Here is a 19,793-nt window from a genome sequence, read left to right as displayed (position 1 = left end):
CATTTGTCCTGATCTATTTTCACATTTTTTCCTGTTCCCGATTTGTGTGCCAGACTTTGTTTGCTTGCTTAGGACATGGAAAACATATTTGGGCATTTCCCCCACAGTTTAATGCCAGTGGCTTTCTCCCAGCAAATGAAAGTGAAAGTGCTACGTTGTAGTGGAGTTTTCTTCCTTAAAGTATGGACTGGCAGCTGGTGTGGAGGGTGGTGTGGGGGTGGGCGGGAGGGTGGGATTGGGAAGCTTGAAGAACCAGTTTTGAGGTTGTGTTTGTTTATCTTGAGATCGCAGCAGGGTTCCTGGTTTTTTTTCCCCCCTTTTTTGGGGGTCTGACTTTGGATTTATTTTCATTTGGGCAGTCACTGAGATTTCATTCAATGTACCGACTTAAAAAAAATACACTCCACTTGTAGCTTTCCCCGGTTGCACTTTAAAACACCATCCAGTCTCACCCTCATCTGGAAATAATGCAAGCTTCTCTCTTTTCCCCCGCTCCCTCCTCCCCCACTTTTTTTTTCTTTTTTTAAAGCCCCACATAACCTGAAGTCGGTAATCAGATGGAAAATGTGCTGGTCTTAGTTTACTTTAGTCCACTCTCCCTGTTGGTGGCAGTTTTACTTGTTGAGGTATATTGAAAAAACAGGCATTTTATGCACATGTAGCTATTGAGTTTTGAAATCTGCCACTGATCTAAGTGTGCTGTAAGTTTCCTCAAAGACACTCATGTGCAACTTTTAATATTTTTGTTGTGTGCAGTTAAAAAAAAAATTCACGGAGAAGGCAACCAGAGAACTTAACAGTGACACTAATTCATCTAAAGTCATTCATCCTCTCCCTCCCCCTTCCTTTTTCCAAGAAACAACTAGTCACAAACCAGGCTAGAATTTCTTAAAAGAGGAGGAGGAAGAAAAAGAGGCGGAGTGGGGTAGGGGACTGAGTTTAGAAGGGCCAGAATTTCTCTCATTCACAGGGTGGAAAAGTTGACATTGTCTAAGCCCTTCTGAATGGCTGGTAGTTGGTTACCCCGATTGTACCTCTACCTCCCCTCCCCCTCCACGTGACGACCCAGGACACATGCGCACCCGACGCAGCCCGGCACATCTGCAGACTGACGTCAGTGTGCTCTGCCTCCGAGGAAAAGCTGCCAAAATTTTCTCCTGCTGCAATTCAAGTTGGCTGGGGGCCGGTAGTGAGATCTAGGGCTACTTCAACAAAACTTTGCTGCCCTTCCTGCTCCTCTTGTCTTCTTTTCTCTTGATACCTTTTGATGCTCTTCACATGTTATTTGCATAGCAAAGGCACTAAGCTGTCCAGGAAGAGAGGGCACCACTTCCACCCCCAATAAGCCTTTTTTCCCCCTTCCTTCCTTTCTTTTTTTCCTTTCCTTTTTTTGGAGGGGGGGTCGAGAGAGAAAGGGGGTTTGCAAAGGCAGCATCTCAGGATGATAGCCTGGATGTGTTGATGGCATCTCTTTTATTGCCAAATCGGAAAGTCCGTTCTCTAAAGCCCGGGTTAGCCAGACTATAGGGTTTTATTCTGGCTGCAGAATAAGTAACTGACTGCTGTGGCTTTGCAAAGGGGGGCAGAAAAAAAAAAAAAAAAAAAAAAAAGAAAGCAGAGAGAGTACGTGAGTCGTCCAGTGCAATCTCTATTGTTTGAAACTTACTTTTTATCAGAATTTGAAGATGAAAACGGTAAGGAAGACTTAACAATATTCAATGAAACCGTTTTTTTTTTTTAATTAAAACTTGTGCTTTGCTTGTCTTCCGAATAGCGCGTAGAAAACTTTTTCTGTGTGTGTGTGTGTGTGTGTGTGTGTGTGTGCGTGTGTGTGTGTGTGTGTGTGTGTCTGTTTTTAATGGCAATGAGTGAGCTTGACTGAACTCATTTTACAGATAGAAATCTTTTTAACTCCAGACTAGTCGGGAGTTGGAGAATTCTGGGTCTTGCAAGTATTTTATGATGCCAAAAATACACGTTTATTGTATGGATAGACATGTTTTGTGAAATATGACTTGATTATGATGATCGTGGTCTTTTAACTAATCACCAAATAGTGATTGGGAAAGTAATAATGATGTGTATTTTAAACTGATTTCTAAGAAAAACCGTCTGCATTTTATAGTTTCATGTCAGTGTCTTAAGCAGTCAGACAAGTGCATATTTTATGCCTGGGCTCAGAGAGCAGAATTAATGTGCTAGCTATAGCCCCGATGCTCTAGGATATGTTAAGCTTTTAATAGGCTAATCAAAGAGATGGAAGCGTGTGTTTTTGATTTACTTTTGGCCACTTGGGACGTCGTGCTAGACTCATAATCCTCCGGAGCCTTGAATATCTGGGTATGTCTGTCTATATGGTATATGGGATCAAAGTTCAGGGATTTGGGGGATGCAGTTGGAGTGCTGGAGGGGTTTTTGGAAAGGTGCCTTTTGATAATGTGTACTACAATTCCTGTCTTTGGTAATTTCTTTCCTTGTTGTACTAGAGGCAAAGAGAGTGAAAAAGCGCACTGAGAAGGAACAAGAGAGTGAGTTTCTTACTCTTGTTTTTATTTGAGCTGCCGGTGCAACGCGTTTGGGCCAAATGCCAACTGTCTGGGTCACACGCGTTTTATCCAAATAGATTTAGCGCTGCTGTCTGGAAATGGGCTGCTGAATGTTAACTTTAGGATCAACTCAACCAGGGCAGCTCAGACTGTTACCCTCTGTCTGGGGGAAGTGGGATGGGGGTGCAGAATGGACAAGGAAAGGGGAAACTGAACCATTGCTAGGAACTTTTAAAAGGACAGTGGAGTGTGATTTTCAATATTTTCTTTCATATTCAAATTTCTTGTGCTGATTTTCTTTTTTTTCCCCTTTTTTCTTTTTTCTTTTGTTTCTTTCTTTCTGTTTGTAGCTTATGTTGATTAGACCAAAATGTACGAATGACAGTTTTCTAAATTCATGACAGGGAAAGAAATGTAACATAAAACTGGTGTAGTTGAAGGAAATTGAGAAAATTAATTTTGGAAATAATTGTTTTCCTATGTTTCACCAAAGTGGTAACTACATTTCTGGTTTATATTAATTTCATGCTTAAAAATGATCATTGGTGTTTTGGATTTTTGTAGAATAGCATATAGAGGGAAATAACTTGATTTCAAACAAATCAAATTCATTCATCTGCCACAAATGGCAGCAAATGAAATCTCTCTTTGTGGTATTAATATTTTGGTGATACTCAAGGGGAAAAACCTCTAACCTCAAGACTTGAAATATTTTAATACTCTTCGTGTCTGGGCCACTATGTTTAAGATTAATTTCTACTCTTGTCTACTCTTACCACTTCCTCTTCATTTCCTTAGCAACCACTAGTAGCTACTAGTGGTTTAAGATGGACCTCTATGCCAAATCCTACCCTGTATATGACTTTTATGAGAAAATAAAGACAGCTTACATATTAAGAAAGTTAATAGCACCTTCTTGGGGGAAGAAGAAAAGGTGGAAAAGGTGGATAGCTCTCTTGGCTCTACCAAAAGACACTTGATTATCAACATTTTGTAATAGCTATATTTAACTTTCCATCTGGAAAAAAACAGTTTGGGACTATATGTGATTTAGGGCTTGATTTTTGTAGAATGATGTTTTGTGTTTTTGCTTTTGGCGCATTTGCTTTTCTTGATAGGTAAGTTTTGAGTGTGTTTAATTATACTTTTGGAAACTAATCTCACAAAGTTTATAAATGATCTGGGAACCTTTGTACTTACAGCTTAGCAGTATCCTTGGCATTCAGTAGATGACACTAAATGTTTGTTGAGAGAATAAATGGCAGATGAGAAGTTAATTTTCACATATAAAAGTTAAATATGTGAAGGGAGCATAGTATTGTTGGTTCCTCTGTGAAGACCAAATCAGCCTTAAAATAAACAACCAGAGTTAAAATGGATGAAAGAAGTTGCGTAGGATGTTTTACATGTTCTTTAGCTCCATAATAATAGTTCATGAGAGGAAATTATTACCTTGGCTACTCCCAGATCCCTTGAGTAGGAAGCAAAGATGATAGAGGAAAAAGACAAGTAAGTACCCTTCAACTAGGGAGACTACTAAAGGAGTCACTGTAGAGCAAGTTGTCTGATCTGATTTCTACTTAGCTGGTATAGCTTTGATCTGTGGAAGCAGGTAAGTGATCCCTTAACTTTACTGGCTGGTACATTTGTGTTAGGGAAAAGAACATATGTGAAATCACAGTAAAATGGAAGTTTTCAAATTTAAACTATTTGTAAGCCCAGTTATCATGACCTAAATTCTTTATTATTTGCTCTAAAAGACAATACAATGGAATTGATTGATTTCTGTCATTATATTTAAGTATTCCACACATTGGTGGGAAAGAGGAACATGAAACTATATTTGAAGGAAGGCCTTTGAAAAGTGATGATTCAGATAGGGAGGAGAGGGGGGCTAATATTTATTTAGCCATTAAAGGGAAGTGTGTGGACGGTTTATATCATGTGTAATCTAATTTAATCTCTTCACAAGTCTTTGTAAAGTAGATACCATTATCATGGCTTTATTGATGAGGAAATAGATCCAGAGAGGTTAAGTAACTTGGAGTCAAGCCAGGACTCAAAGCCTTTGTGCTTTACACAACACAGTAACACTTCTCCTATATAATGTAAAGAGTTAATACATTATGATTTATGACCATTATGTAATATTTTAATGTTAGTGTGAATTTTGGAAACTATATTTGAAAAAGTCAGTGCTTATCCATATTTGTTGATAATATCCAGATTAACCTCTCCAGCAGGTGTCAGAAAGTAGGTTAACCATTCATTTTTATTGTGTAGGTAACTAAGAGAGGTTGATATGTTAGTTGTTGTTGATTTTAGTTGAGCTTGGGCCAATTCATTTATTTACTATTTAAGTTCCTTCACTGGCACCTGAGGTGGGGAGTGAGGGAGCGTTTAAGAAAGGAGAAAGAAACTCACATTTATTGGGTGCCCATGTGCCAGATACTGTGGCTAGGGGTGGAAACAAGATTGTCGCTTTGGTTTAACTTTGAAGCTCCTGCTCTTTCTACTATGCACCAAATGTGCTTTTTACTACAAGTCCTTAAATCAAATGTTAGTCTACTTCTGGCCAAGTAGTTACATACTACTTTTTCTCTCATTGCTACTGGCTTACTTAACTTGGGCGTTTACTGGACAGTGCTAATAATTGTAAGAGTGGAGGTTACAAAACTGAAGAGCAGGAAATTTCTCAAGGGCAAAATAGTTGTTCCCTAAATCCAGACAACTCTGTTTCTGAGCCCAGAAAAATGGGAAAAAAGAATGAAGGGTTCATACAAATATATCACCACTAATAGAAAATGAATTCAAATGTGTTAATTATATATTCCTTAAAGAAAAATTAAGGCATATGAGGTTCTCATTTAATGTCAGACATTATTAGGCAAAACGCTCTGAAAAAAATTAAAGCCCTGAAGGATGAATCTTGTTCAAGAAGTGACAGTTATACTTCAATATCTCATAGGAAGGTTTGGAGTATGGAAACTGTATTTAAGTAGATTAGGAATCAAGATAACTAGATTCTTTACTGCTATTGACTAATGGTGTGACTTAATCTCTCTATAGATTTTTGCTTGAGTAAGCATATGTCTTGCCTAAATCATTGTAGATAAAATTTTGAGATGAAACAATTATTGTGTATAAAGTTGCTTAAAATTATTCACATTAATTAATACCATTTATTATGAATGTATTATTTAACAGTGGTTTTATGGAACTGCTATTGAATATTTAAGTTAGAGTGCCTTAAATTGTACGTATGACATGGTAGAAAGAATTTAGACTTTAGAGACAGATTACCTTCTGTATGACTCTTGCCTCTGCTGTTTTTTCACTATCTGACCACTATGAGCTTCAACTGCTTTATCTGTAAGCTGAGAGCTGCATTAGTTATCAATTCTTGCAAAACAAAGCAAAAAAAGTCACCATAAATTTGGTGGCTTAACACAACACACATTTATTATCTCACAGTTTCTGTGGTTCAGGAAACTGGGCATGGCTTAGCTTTGTCCTGTGCTTCAGGATCTTTCAATGAAGATGCAGTCAAGATGTTGGCAAGGACTCAGATCATCAGAGAATGCTTGACTGGGGAGGGATCTGCTTCTAAACTCACATATTAGTGGGTAGGATTCAGTTTCTCACAGGCTATTACATTGAGGGCCTAAGTTCCTTGCTAGTGGTTATGTAAAGGCCACTCTCAGTGGCTTGCCATGTGAACTCCTCCAAAAGGCAGCTTGCCACATCAAAGCCAATAAGGGAGAGAGTCTATTAGAATGATAGAATCTAGTCTACTAGATAGTCAGAATCTTTTGTAATATAATCACTGAAGTGATATTTTCTCAACATTCTATTGGTAGGATCAAGTTACTCAAGGGAAGAGGATTACACAAAAGTGGATATCAGGAGGCAGAATCTTTGGGGCCATCTTGCAGGCTGCCTGACATAGTGGTGATAATACCTACTTTATAAGATTGTTGTGATTATTAAAAGTAACATACATTTAAAGTTCTCTTTATTTTTGGTCTGACCTTAAACTACCTTTCTAGATGATACCTGTTAGTCTTCTCCATAGGAATCAAGCTTACTATTATTCCTAAAATGATTTTCCATTTTTTTCTTGCCATCTAGACTTTGTGGAATCTATTTCTTTAATTTGCAATGACTGCCCCTATCAGTTTCACTTGTGAAATTGTGTTCATCTTCCAGGGTCTATCCCAAATACCACTTTTTAAATAATATTTTCTTGACCCATCCTCCTCTAACTCAGAAATCATTTTCCTCATTTGATCTCCTCTTAACACTTTTTCATAACTTTATTATGGCATATGTCAGTCTGCCTTGAATTTTTTTCTTTGTTGTTTGGATTATGAATTCCTGAAGGGCAAGGATTGTGTTAATTTATTCTGTGTCCCCATATTGTTATAACATTTTTTAAAAAGTTTATTTATTTTGGGGAAGGGGGAGGACAGAGAAAGAGAAGGAGATAGTGAGAGGGAGAGACAGAATCCCAAACAGGCTCCACCAGCACAGAGCCCAATGAGGGGCTCAATCTCATTCTGAGATCATGACCTGAGCTGAAATCGAGAGTTGGTGCCTTAAAATGAATGAGCCATCCAGGCACCCCTGTTATAACATCACTTAAAAAAAAACAGTAAAGGAATATTTGTTGACTAATGAATAAGTTTTTCCAAGATTCAGCAATGTAATAACTTGTAGAGACAGATAGAGTTTTCAATGGTTGTGGTTGTTTTATATATTTTAATAACCAATATTTCTAGCACCATAGGGAATGAAGTAGTCTACGTAAGTTAATTTTCCAGTTAACTACAAATATCCTTTTATATGCATGAAGTGATTTTCTTTTAATCACTAAATAGTGATTCATTTATTTACTCTTTTTTTAACCAACAAATATGTAAACATTTATTATATAATCCTATACACTAGGAATTTGGGATGAAAATCTTTCTAATACTTTTTGTGTTCTTCTCTGTACTAGTAGTAAGTTACCTTAGTAAAAGTAATTTATTCTTTAAATCCTGACTCAGACAGTATTTTGAATATCAGATATTGAGCTATAATACAGTCATATACATAATAGGAACTGTTGAACTAGTTAAGGACCATTTGCCTCTACCCCAAAGTGTATTACTTTGGTTGGGGTTCTACAACTAATTTTTAGTTTTCCTTTCTTTTTTTCACTTTTGTGCTGTTAGTGAGCTAGTTTCTTAGTCCCTTTGCTATTTTCTTCTTCTAAACTACTATGTTCTAGGATATCAGGTAGTCGCATATGCTCATGTTCTGTATAAAATGTAAATTCATGGACTGTGAGTGAGGGTGTGAGTCAAAAGGAAGGTGCATGAGATAGAATAGGACATCTCTTGTGATACCTGAAATGAATTTTTAAAAATTCTTTGCAGAAGATGAATTTCTTTTCTTTTCAGTTACATTCTAGATAGTTGAAGTTGTCTCATATGTGTTGCTTTTTTTAAAATTTTTTTTAACATTTATTTATTATTGAGAGACAGAGACAGAGCATGAGCATGGGAAGGGCAGGGAGAGGAGGAGACACAATCTGAAGCAGAGTCTAGGCTCTGAGCTGTTAGTTAGCACAGAACCTGATGCAGGGCTCGAACTCACAAACCATGGGATTATGACCTGAGCTGAAGTCGGACATTTAACTGACTGAGCCACGCAGGCGCCCCTCATATGTGTTTCTTTTTAAGTCATATAAGACTTCTAGATAAAGTCAAGGGTTATAGTAAATATGTTTCAAATTTTTACAAATTTAGTTTGTGCTAGTGTCTGAGTGTTCACAGATAGCTGCTACATGTCACTATGTATTTGTGGATCTACTCTAAGAAAAAATGATAAGTGCCTCATAAAGCAACAAATCAATCTCTGAATATGAGTGTGCTAAAAAAGCACATTAAGGAATGGGATCATATACTGTTTATCACTTACATAATGAACTTTGATTTTGAAGTCACGGTACCTTTTATTTTATCAAAAGGACGTTTAGTCACTGTACTCACACGTTGTTTTCTTCAAAGTTCAAAAAAAAAGAATTTTTATGATTCCACTTCACATTCCTTCTTTGATTATTAAGTAGCTCTGGCATTGTTCTGCTTACGATTTAGGTTTCTAATTGTTTAGTCTTGTGAATGTTTATTTAGACTATAAAGAACAACAATGATCTAATTTAACTATATTAAGTCATTTGGTAGTCTTTGTCCTTTGGCAAGCATTCAGCAATATAGTTCTGTCCATACAAGATATTTTTCATTTAACATAATTTTTTTTTTTGTTTTTCTAGGTTAAAAAATGGCCATACTATAGTAACTAATCAGCCAAATGCTTTGCTTATGAAAATTTTACCATCATTGTTTTTTTCCTTTTGGATTGAGAAAATGAACCCAGATATAGAAGAAAGTACGAGATGTTGGAAAAAAGTACCTGTTAAGCAGTGGAACATCTAATAATTAATTTGCAAGAAATTTTAAAGAAATAAAATTGTTATGCTTCGATTTTGGTATGATATTGACTCTCTAGCACATAGGTAGCCCTCCAAAAAAAATCATCCAATTTTCTAAATTATGGAAATTTTGTGGAAGACGTTGACCTGGATTTTGAGCCTCATCATGGCTTCATCGGAATGTCATAGTGACCACAGACTTTCATACAGTTCTCAAGGTAGGAGTCCTGCTTTTGAAAGTGACAAAAAATTTTGCTGCTAATTTGACAAGAAAAGATTCTGAATATTTAGTTTGGGTGAACATTTTCTTTGGGATATATAGTGATAGGAATGGAGGCCTACTGCATCAATTCAGTGCTAGTTTCATAAATCTTAAGGGCTCTAAGTGGACTGTTTATAACTTATACTAGCATTTAGCATTCAGTGTATTTTAGAGTTGACTGGTCTTTCTTAGAAGATAATAGACCCAGGCCTTTTCTCCTTTTGAATCCTAAACTTTAATAAGCTCATTTGTTGCTAGGAGTTACAGGCAAGGTCGTGTTCAAAAGAAATCCAAAGGTTTATGCAATTATAAAAGAGCAAGAAACCAGACATATTCTGATACAAGATCCTTCTAAAATGGACCCTTAGTGGAAAAATGCTTTCCAAACTGAAGAATTCTGATATGAAGACTAGAATCTGAGTAAAAGAGTAAAAGTGGTAGGAAGTTCAACTTTTCAAACTCTAATCCATGGATCTCTGATTTTGAATCCATGAAATTGAACTTTATATCATAGAAAAGATCTTAACAGAGGTCCCAGGAATGCATAACATTTTGTTTTCCATCATCACGTCTAATCTTTATAGAATTATTGGCAGAATACCTTTTTGATTCCTCTCCCATAAATCTATAGGAACTGATAATTTTTTGGTACAGATGAGCCAGATTTTCAAGGCTATTTTGGATTGATGTCTGTGTCTAGAAGTCCTATATGTATGTAATGTAGCTTCTCAAAGTATATTAATAAATCCATAACATTTAGCATGAATTCTTATTTATAAGAAGTGAACAATATTGTCTTTTAATTTATTTCTATTTGGTCATAGTCTCATGGGAGTTTATATTTGTTGGGAACTCCATGTATAGACAACGAGGCAACGGACAGACATTTGGTTTTCCTTTGTGGTAAACCTCACTAAAGAAAGATGTGGTTAAAAAAGGTAGATTGGAAATATTAAGTACACCTAAATGAGGAAAACATATTTAATATCCTCCAAATTTCTTTTTGTCAACCTGATGAATTTTTAACAGCTTTATTGCAGTACAATAAATATATAATTTACTTATTTAAAGTGCACAATTCAGTGGTTTATAGTATATTCACAGACTCATATAACCAATTCTAGAATCAGTCAATTTTACTACAATCAATTTTAGAATATTTTCAACACTCCAAAAGAAACCCTGTGCCCATTAATAGTCATTCCCAAACTCTCTTCAAAGTACTCTCCACCCCAGCCCTAAGCAGCCTACTTAGGCTACTTCTGTCTCTAGAGATATTCCTACTGAATACTTCATACAAAAGGAATCATATAATATGTGGTCTTTTGTGACTGGTCCCTTCTACTTAGTATAATATTTTTAGAATGTTAGATAATTAACTTTGATAATGAAGGCAGTCATTATGAAGGTTCATTCATGTCATACTATGTATCAGTACTATGCAGAATAACATTCCATTGTGTGAATATACCCCATTTTATTTATTCATTCATCAGTTGATGAATATTCAGGTTATTTCTCCCTTTTGGCTATTATGAATAGTGCTGCTATAAACAGTCATGTACAGGTTTTTGTGTGGATATGTTTTCATTTTTCTCGGGTAAATACCTAGGAGTGGAATTGCTGGGTCAGATGGCAGTTCCATGTTCAACCTTCTGAGGAGCTTCCAGACTTGTTTTCCAGAGTGGCTTCTGTATTTTCCAACTGATGATTAAAAAAAAAAAATTTCTACAAGGCTGTAGAAATTCAATATTAACTTTTTTGGATAACTTTCACAAACATTTTATCCAGGCTAAATTCTATTCTTTTAAATGTGTGTACTTTTTCACTGTTATTTATTTCAATATAAAATATTCATATTTCCTATAGAATTTAGTTTTTAGAATCCACTAAAAAATAAATAGAAAAAAGAACAATAGTCCTTCAAACTAATTTTAAAATGATATTATTTTGAGGAATAAATGGAACTTAATTCATCATTAGATTTTAAACTTCATCTTGTTTAATATAACAGTTTTTGTTCATACCTCTCACATATAATGATGCATAGTTTTGACTGATAGAGTTTTTGTTGTTTATACTGCCACTTCTTTGTTCTGTTAAATTTTCTTTTCTTCCATGTGTTTTTTCTGGATTCTCTGCCTTGTGATTACAAAGAGGAATTCCTGACTTATCTAGAACACTACCAGCTAACTATTCCAATAAGGGTTGATCAAAATGGAGCTTTTCTCAGCTTTACTGTGAAAAATGATAAACACTCCAGGAGAAGACGGAGTATGGACCCTATCGATCCACAGCAGGCAGTATCTAAGTTATTTTTTAAACTTTCAGCCTATGGCAAGCACTTTCACCTAAACTTGACTCTCAACACAGATTTTGTGTCCAAACATTTTACAGTAGAATACTGGGGAAAAGATGGACCCCAGTGGAAACATGATTTTTTAGACAACTGTCATTACACAGGATACTTGCAAGATCAACGTAGTACAACTAAAGTGGCTTTAAGCAACTGTATTGGGTTGGTAAGTAGATGTTATAATTTTTTAGTTTCTGATGGGGAAATAAATTTACAATGTAAATGTCTTTCCTCAGATTAATAATATATAAAGAAATGGTTTAAGTAGGGAAGGTAACAGTCTTATTATTATTATTATTTTTTTGTTATTTCTGCTGCCTTTGCTTTTTATAGTCCTTTTGGTAATGTTTGCATTGACCTTTCAAAGTAAGGACAATTTCTAAAACCCTATATTATTTGTAAAATGAATTGAGTACATAGCAGTGTTAGGCTTTATATATAAAACAATTTTTTTGAATAAGAATAAGGTATCCAAAATAAATCTGTTTTGAAACTTTTCATATATTAAAATGACACTTGCTATTAAATATGATAGAAAAATGCTGTTCCTAGTTATCAACACTGCTCTCTGTGTTTGGCATCAACACTAAGTATGCCACTGAGAGTTTTAACAGCATGGTGAAATGAACCAATTTGAGATTTAGGGAAAAAAAAATCAATTCCATTGTGAGACGTGCTGGCAGAGAGTGATGGGGATATGAAGGGGAGTTAGGACATAGAGGAGATAATGAAGGTCCATGTAAGGACTGTGCCCCTGGGAATACACAGCAAAGAATGAATTTAAACCACATTTTGGAGAGAAAATGCAGAGGATTTGTGTCTTCCTAATGTTTTCTTCCCATACATTAGTATGATTCCTAATAAGATATATAGTACATAGTAGGTATTTAATAATATGTTTAAAAATTGAGATAAAATTGAATTGGGTGTGGGATGAAGGAGTGAAAGTAATTGAAGGTGGCGGAGGCTTCTTTTTTGGGTGACAGATATATGAATTATACTAGTTAAGAAAGGGAATGCCACTGGAGCGCTGGATTGGAGAGGAGTGATATAGTAAATGTGAGGAATCGGAAGAAATAGGGTTGAAGATGTCTAAATGACATTTGGGAAGTACAGCTCTGAAATTTAGGAAAGAATTTAATTCTGGAAGCAAGTAATTTGAGAGTCATTAAGTGACTGTGAAATTGTGAAAGATGTTGTTTGAGGAGTCAAAAGGGAGGATAAAGTTGAAAATGGAAATTCTGCTACACTTAAGGGGATAGAGTGTCGCCCATGTATTCTTCATCCTTTAGTAAGACTTTCTGTTTCTCATTCTTTTCCCATTTGTTAATACCTTTTTGCTTTACTTTGCTTCCTATTGAAACTGCATGGCCCATGTTGACTAACTTTGATTACTGAAGATGTGATCTGCCAGGTTTGTCCACTGAAGTCACTATTTTCTCCTTGGCAACTAATAAGGAATTTCTGAGCACATACTTTGAGACTATGTAAATATCTTGTTTCTCATCACACTTTTACCCACCAAACTTAGTAACTCACACCTTCATTCTTATTTTACATTATGTTACATTTTAAATCAAATATAATATGTAAACAGGGTTTTTTTTTTTTTTTTAAATCTCACTTTTTAAATAAGCTCCACGCCCGTGTGGGGCTTGAACTCACATCCCTGAGATCAAGAGTCAGCATGCTGTATTGACTGATCCAGCCAGGGGCCCCCTCAAAAGCCCTTTTAACCAATTCTGTTTTTATTTTTTGATTAAAATTTTTTTTCATGTTTATTAATTTTGAGAGAGAGAGAAAGAGCACACACCTGTGTGTGAGAGGGGAAAGGCAGAGAGAGACCGAGAGAGGAGAGAATCCCAAGCGGACTTCAAGCTGTCAGTACAGAGCCTGATGCATGGCTCTGTCTCATGACCTGAGCCAAAATCAAGAGCTAGTGCCCCAACTCAGGTGCCCCAACCAATTCTGTTTTTTAATTGTTCTATATAAAATAATATCAATGTAGAGATCATTAGTGTCTTCTAATCATATTTCCTCACCCATTGTTTCATCATTACAATCCTTGCACCATAAAGACAATTCCTAACATTATTGTTTGTCAGTTGTTCAAAATATTGTCACATTTAGTTTTCTTTATATATTTGGGCCATGGCTTTCTTTTCTAGCTTTTATATTTCTAGAGTTTCTAACTACTGTTATTTTGTCTTATTGTAAAAAAAAAAATAATGATTTCTTTACCAAATGATCAATATTATCCATTTTATTAGACCTTGTATCTATTGTTTGGAATATATCCCATTCTTCTTTGGAGGCATTTTTCTCTTGGAATCTACTGGTTTAATTAATTTTTTGAGTTACTGTACGTATCTCATCTTGGGATGCTTCTTTCCTAGTTAGTTCTATGTCTTACTCTTTTTGAGTTTACATCATGATTTTATTGGAGAACATCTTCAAGTAATTACCTCAGAAAATGTGTCTGGGAAGTAAAATTTCTGAGTCCATTTGCCTATTTGAAGGTTACTGTTGCTTTTGTGTTTGGTTAATAATTTAGCTGGATGTGGAATTCTAGTTTCAAAAATCATTTTTCTTTGGAACCATGAATGGTGGAATTGGGAAAGGGAAATATGGGGCATCCAATTTATGATATGACTTTATGTCTTAGGGAAAGATTTAAAGATCTTTAAAAAAATTAGCATTGATTCATTTTGGGTGACAGACATCTGCTTCTTGTTCTTTTCTTTTTTTTTTCCCTAAGAATTTTCCTCAATGAAGGTGATATGTGATATGATCTTCTCTTTATCCTTTCTATTTCAAGAATTTTATTAATGTGATAAGCTATGGGTCTTGTTTCCTTATCCTTACTTCATATTTAATGGATGCTTTCAATGTAAAGACAGACACTCCTTCAGCTTAGAGAAATTGAAAAAAAAATTTCCTTAGTATTTTTCTTAAGATTCTTGTTTCCTACCCCCTGCATTTTTGTAGTTGGTTCTTTACTTCCCTTGTCCTTCTCTTTTTCCATGTTTTTCTTTTTTGTGCTAAGTTCTATGTATGAGATTTATCCAGTTTTGCCTTCTTTTCCTTCAGTTGATTTAAAAATTACAAGCAGTCATGGTTCTAATTTTCAAGAGATTTCCCTTTTTGATTGTTCCTTTCTTTACATTTTATTCTTATTTCTTAGCTATGCCCAGAGTTGTTTTTCTGCATTTTCCATTATTCATTCTTCCACACACCAAATATTTATAAGTACCTGTCATGTATAATAGACACTGTTCTAGGTGCTAGGAGTATGACAGTGAACAAAGGAGAAATCCCTATCATCGCAAGACTTGTATTCTCTTGGAGAAGATACACAGTCAGATAAGTAGATAAAAATCACAGTATGTTGGATAATGATAAGTTCTCAGGTAAAAAAAATAGTGAGTAAAGACCTAAGGAAAATGAGGAAGGGAAGCTGACATCCAAAGAATAGGATTTCCAGGTGGAAATCTTCAAGTACAAAGATTTGATCTAAGAGTGTTTGGGGGACAGCAAGATTGCCCAGGCTGGAACTCAGTGAAAGAGAGGAAGTGTAATGGAAGGTGAGGTTAAAAAGAGAACTGGAGGCCAGATGGTAGGTTTTAGAGGACACAGTCAGGATAAAATCCATGACTCCAAGCTTGAGGCCTGAGCAACTAGAAGAATAAAGCAGCCATCAGTTGAAATGAGAAAGACTCAGGCATTTACTGAGATGGAAAAGCTGTAGGAGGACAAGATTGTGGGGTGATATATATCAATGAGTTCAGTTGGACATGTTAAACGTGAGGTGTTGTATAAGATGGTGGGTATACAAGCCTGGAATTTGGCAGAGAAATGTGAATTATGGAGTTATAAATTTTGAAGTCATCAATATATAGATGGCATTTAAAGCCAGGAGGTTATATGAAATTGCTTGGGGTGGGGGAATAATATAGATAGAATAAAGAAGAAGTTAAAAAAAAAAAGTGGTTTAAGGAAATGAACCTTTGGACACTCCAGGAGGTTAGGGAGCTCAGAAAGATGTGGAGGAGACCAAAAAGCATAGTGGAGTAAGAAAGTTGAAGGAAAGCCAGGCAAAAATCCTAGAAGCTAAGAGAAGGAAGTATTTCAAGAGAAAAATGCTGCATTGGATTTATCAATGAGGAGGTTGTTGGTGACCTTGACAAAAGCAGTGCTGAAGTCATAGTGGCATTTAAGGAAAACAGAGAAAAGAGTACATACATAATTATTTTAAAGACTTTAGGAAAAGTAAGAAATGATCAGTGACTACAGGTATGAGTGAGTTCAGAGGAGGTTATGTTTTGTTTGATAAAGGTGGGAATGATTATGTGGAGAAAAGGAAAATTTCTCTAGTGATGTCCTTGATAGGTGAGAAGGGATGGAATCATAAATAGAATCACTGTCCTTAGTGATTAGGAGAGTAGACAGTTCATCCATAATAAGAGGAAATAAAATAGATTATATGGACATGAGATGCAGGCAGGTGGGTATTTGTGTTGTAGGACTTTGCAGGAGGTTGTATGATGTTTAATGGAATGGAATATGGCAAGATGAGGTATTAGGGGATTAAGAGGTATTAGGGGATTAAGAAAGTATAGAATGTTTATCCAGGTGAGCAGGATACTGAGTGTATTAGAGAAACATACTATAATTGCCTTGATGCATTAAGAGCACAGTTGAGATTATGGTTATGAATTTAAAGTGAGACTACTCAGCGTCTTGATGTATCTTTCAGTGGGCAAATGAGGCTGCAAGCTTGCAGGCCCAGAGTAGCAAAACTGATCTAATCAGAGTTGTGGTGTAGCCAAATAAATTCTGTGAAGGGAGAAAAGGGCAAGGGAATTGAAGGTGGAACTGAAGATGGATTAAGAGGAAAATGAGGACATTTAGTGGGTGGAGGATAATGAAAAGGTGGTGGGATCATTGGGTTCTGGTGGGTGTAAAAGGACTATCTCTTGGAAGGGAGGTATTAGAGGGACAGTGCTGGAAAGACAGAAGGATGTGATACTTGAAATTGAGATTTGGGCAGGGTTGCAAGTATTGAAAATACTGAACTCTAGGGTTGTACTGTGGGTCCAAATGCCTAAGATAAAGTGAATGACAAGATATTTGTTGAACGGGTTAAGGAATTGAGACAGCAATGGGTGAAGAGACCATCTCTGTCAGTAGCCCTTAACCTGGGGCCCATGAATGGAATTCAAGGGGTTTTGTGAACTGGACTGGGTAAAAGTGACATCTTTATCTTTACTAATTCTTCACTGAAGTTTAACATTTCCTTCAATTATGAATATAGGTAACAAACCAATAAAGTAATAGTTCACCTCAATAAAAATTATAGATATTTTCATATCATGTTACAGTTTTTGTAGGTTCTTCAAAGTACTATTTATGTTAATCACTATTACAAAATTATGATAGCCATTAGATCCACTACACATCTTCTTATTTAAAGTCTTACAAAAAGCCATGTGTGTTCCTATAGTACATTTTAAAAATATTTTGATAATGGTATTTTACTACAACTGGTTTTCTTTATAATCCTATATATTTTTTTCTATGCTTACAATTTTATTCTGAGAAGTAACCCCTAGTCTTTACCCCCACTAGACTTCTAAAGTGATCTGGGGCACACACACAGAACTTTTAAGAACTGGTGGCTTAAGATACTGAAATCAGTGATTATTTCAGGAATGGTATTGCAGAGAGTGATTGATCCAGAAGCTAAAATCTTCAAGAAATGAGGAAAAATGACTATGGGTCAGTAAGTAGATAACTGCACCTAATGGAGGAAGAAGGTGATGGCCTGAGATTGGAAGCTGGTGAGGGGTTTTTTGTTTTGGAGGCGGGAGAGAGCAGGGATTGTTTAGAAATGGCAGTGAATCACAAGGACACTTACCCTAACTCCAAGTCCAGTAGGAGGCAGGTAGGAGAGAAAGCGGAGGATCCACCATTCCAGAGGATTACAGGGAAGAAAGAGTGTCGTTTAGAGAGATTCAGGTGTTTGAGCAAAAAGAAGTGAATATTCACAAATGCAGCTGAGGGTGTTTGAGGAGGCACAGTGGATGTGTTTTAAATGGCGAAAGGGGAGAGTAGGATACGAGATCTGAAAACATGATGCACATAACCATATGGGGACTAGAATCCAGGGGTTGGGTCTTGGGCTTCTTGTAGGGTCTGTGTTGTCAGGGAAAGAGGACATGATGATTTTGATCCTGATGGCCTGAGGCAGACAGTGTAGGGATGAGTGGGGATGCTGAGGGAAGTGAGAGCAGGGCTCTTGCTAGGCACGTGCAAATTACTGGGACCCGCACTTAATTCAGGTCCTCCATCTTCTACCCTCAAACACCTTTCTAAGTTCAAATCATTTTTCCTTTTCTTCCCTCTAGCCACAGTAGCTCTTTGCCATATTCTGTATGCATGCTTATATATTGCCTTTGTGTTCGCCATTCCCACTGTCTGAGCTGGTCTTTCATAAGATTGCTTCTTTAATTTTGTTCAGTTTCTGTCCAGATATCACCTTATTAGAGAGGATGTCCCTGACCATCTTAAGCAGTATGTATACTTCCTTCACTTCTGATTACTCTCTGTCTTCTTACACTGTTTTATTATTTTTTCTTAACATTTAACACTACCTGATTGGTCATTTATCTGGTGAATGAATTCCTTTTGTCTAGCTCCTTCCACCAAAATGTAAACTCCATGTAAGTTGAATGGTTGCCCCAGTGAGGCAGTAGAGCCTTGTGTTAACGATGTCAGGTCTCGAATCACAGTAGCCATATCCCAGTCATGGCCAATTATTTACTCAATGATCTTATTCTATATACTTCAATTTCCTTATTCATAAAATGAAGACAATTATGACAAAAGTCTTGTAGGGTTGTTTTGAGGTTTAAGTGGAACACACACACACATGCACACACACACGTGTGTGTGTGTGTGTATAAACTGTATATATGTATTTATATAAATGTGTGTGTCCGTGTGTGTGTGTGTGTGTGTGTGTGTGTGTGTGTATGAACTGTGTATTTATAGAGAGAGTAAGAGCAGTATCTGATACATGGTAGGCACTTTAGAATGGTTAGCCATTATTATAATGTTGCTCTCTTATTAGTCACCCTGAAAGGGAAATAAAGATCTGACTGCTTCTGTGGTGGCTACAAAACAAACAAACAAACAAACAAACAAACAAACAAAACTGCATCTCCACCACGTAGAATAGTACTTGCCTGTGTGATAGGCACTCAGATCATCTTTGGTGAAAGAAAGAAAAAGTAAAGTCAGAAACAACTCTCAGAGGGTAAGGGGATTATACTATAATGGCTAAGAATCCAAGCACCGAAGTCAATTGAATGAGTTGGTTACTTAACTTTGTTCAGTCTCTGTTTCTCATCTGCAAAGTCGAGCTGATAGTAGTACTTACTTCAGAGAACTGTTAAGGTTAAATGAGATAATGAGTATAAACATCTCCCAGAGTACGTAACACAAAATCTCTGGATTTTTTTCCAGAGTCTTTCCATTCTTGAAACTAGAGATTTTGTTTACTTACCAGGCTTCTGACTCTGTTTTTCCCCAGCAACCTGAACTTCTTGTCTGGGACCTTTCAACATCCTTCTGCCCACAGTTTAGCCTGATATGATTTTAGTGCTCCACCCTTTCTGGGCAGTACTCTCCAACCCCACTTCGTACACTTCTCTCTTATAAAAACTTCTTAAACATGCCCTCTTTTCTGCAGGAACCATGCTTGCTCAGTTTGCTACCACGCTGTTAATCTTCCTAGTAATGTAATTCATGCTCAGGTATTAGAGTTTGTTAATGGCATATTATGTTAGGCCTGCCAGTATTTGCACTTAATTTAGGGACTAATACACTTAAAGTAAAGCAAACAATGGTGAAAATAACATGAAGTACCTAATCCCTGTTTTTTTGTTTTTTGCATTCCTTAGCTCATTTCGTGGGTGACTGCCAACTTCATCTATAAATTAGAGCAGTTCTGATTATGTCTTATCTTTCTTTCCAAGCATGTGGTACTTAACATGAATTTCCTTAAACACAATCATAGAGGTTTAGATTCAAAGGAACCTTAGAGATTATCTGGACCAGAGATTTCCAGCTTTTTTCTTTTTAAAACAG

The 19,793-nt window shown here is 36.1% G+C and overlaps 2 protein-coding genes across 2 annotated transcripts in view; both read left to right on the top strand.

The window, feature by feature from the left end:
* Positions 1–9,003, top strand: part of CENPK (centromere protein K) — a 57,963-nt gene extending 48,960 nt beyond the window's left edge. The window contains exon 12 of the mRNA XM_027041071.2: positions 8,866–9,003. Coding sequence (XP_026896872.1) covers positions 8,866–8,870 — 5 coding nt within the window. The 3' untranslated portion in view covers positions 8,871–9,003. The remainder of the gene's footprint in view (positions 1–8,865) is intronic.
* A 97-nt stretch (positions 9,004–9,100) lies between these two features.
* ADAMTS6 (ADAM metallopeptidase with thrombospondin type 1 motif 6) overlaps positions 9,101–19,793 on the top strand; it is a 290,745-nt gene continuing 280,052 nt past the window's right edge. The window contains exons 1-2 of the mRNA XM_027041049.2: positions 9,101–9,242; positions 11,444–11,808. Of these exons, the coding sequence (XP_026896850.1) occupies positions 9,146–9,242; positions 11,444–11,808 (462 nt within the window). The 5' untranslated portion in view covers positions 9,101–9,145. The remainder of the gene's footprint in view (positions 9,243–11,443; positions 11,809–19,793) is intronic.

This window comes from Acinonyx jubatus, chromosome A1, assembly GCF_027475565.1.
Source record: "Acinonyx jubatus isolate Ajub_Pintada_27869175 chromosome A1, VMU_Ajub_asm_v1.0, whole genome shotgun sequence".
NCBI lineage: Eukaryota > Metazoa > Chordata > Mammalia > Carnivora > Felidae > Acinonyx > Acinonyx jubatus.
This window is presented reverse-complemented; position numbering and strand designations above follow the sequence as displayed.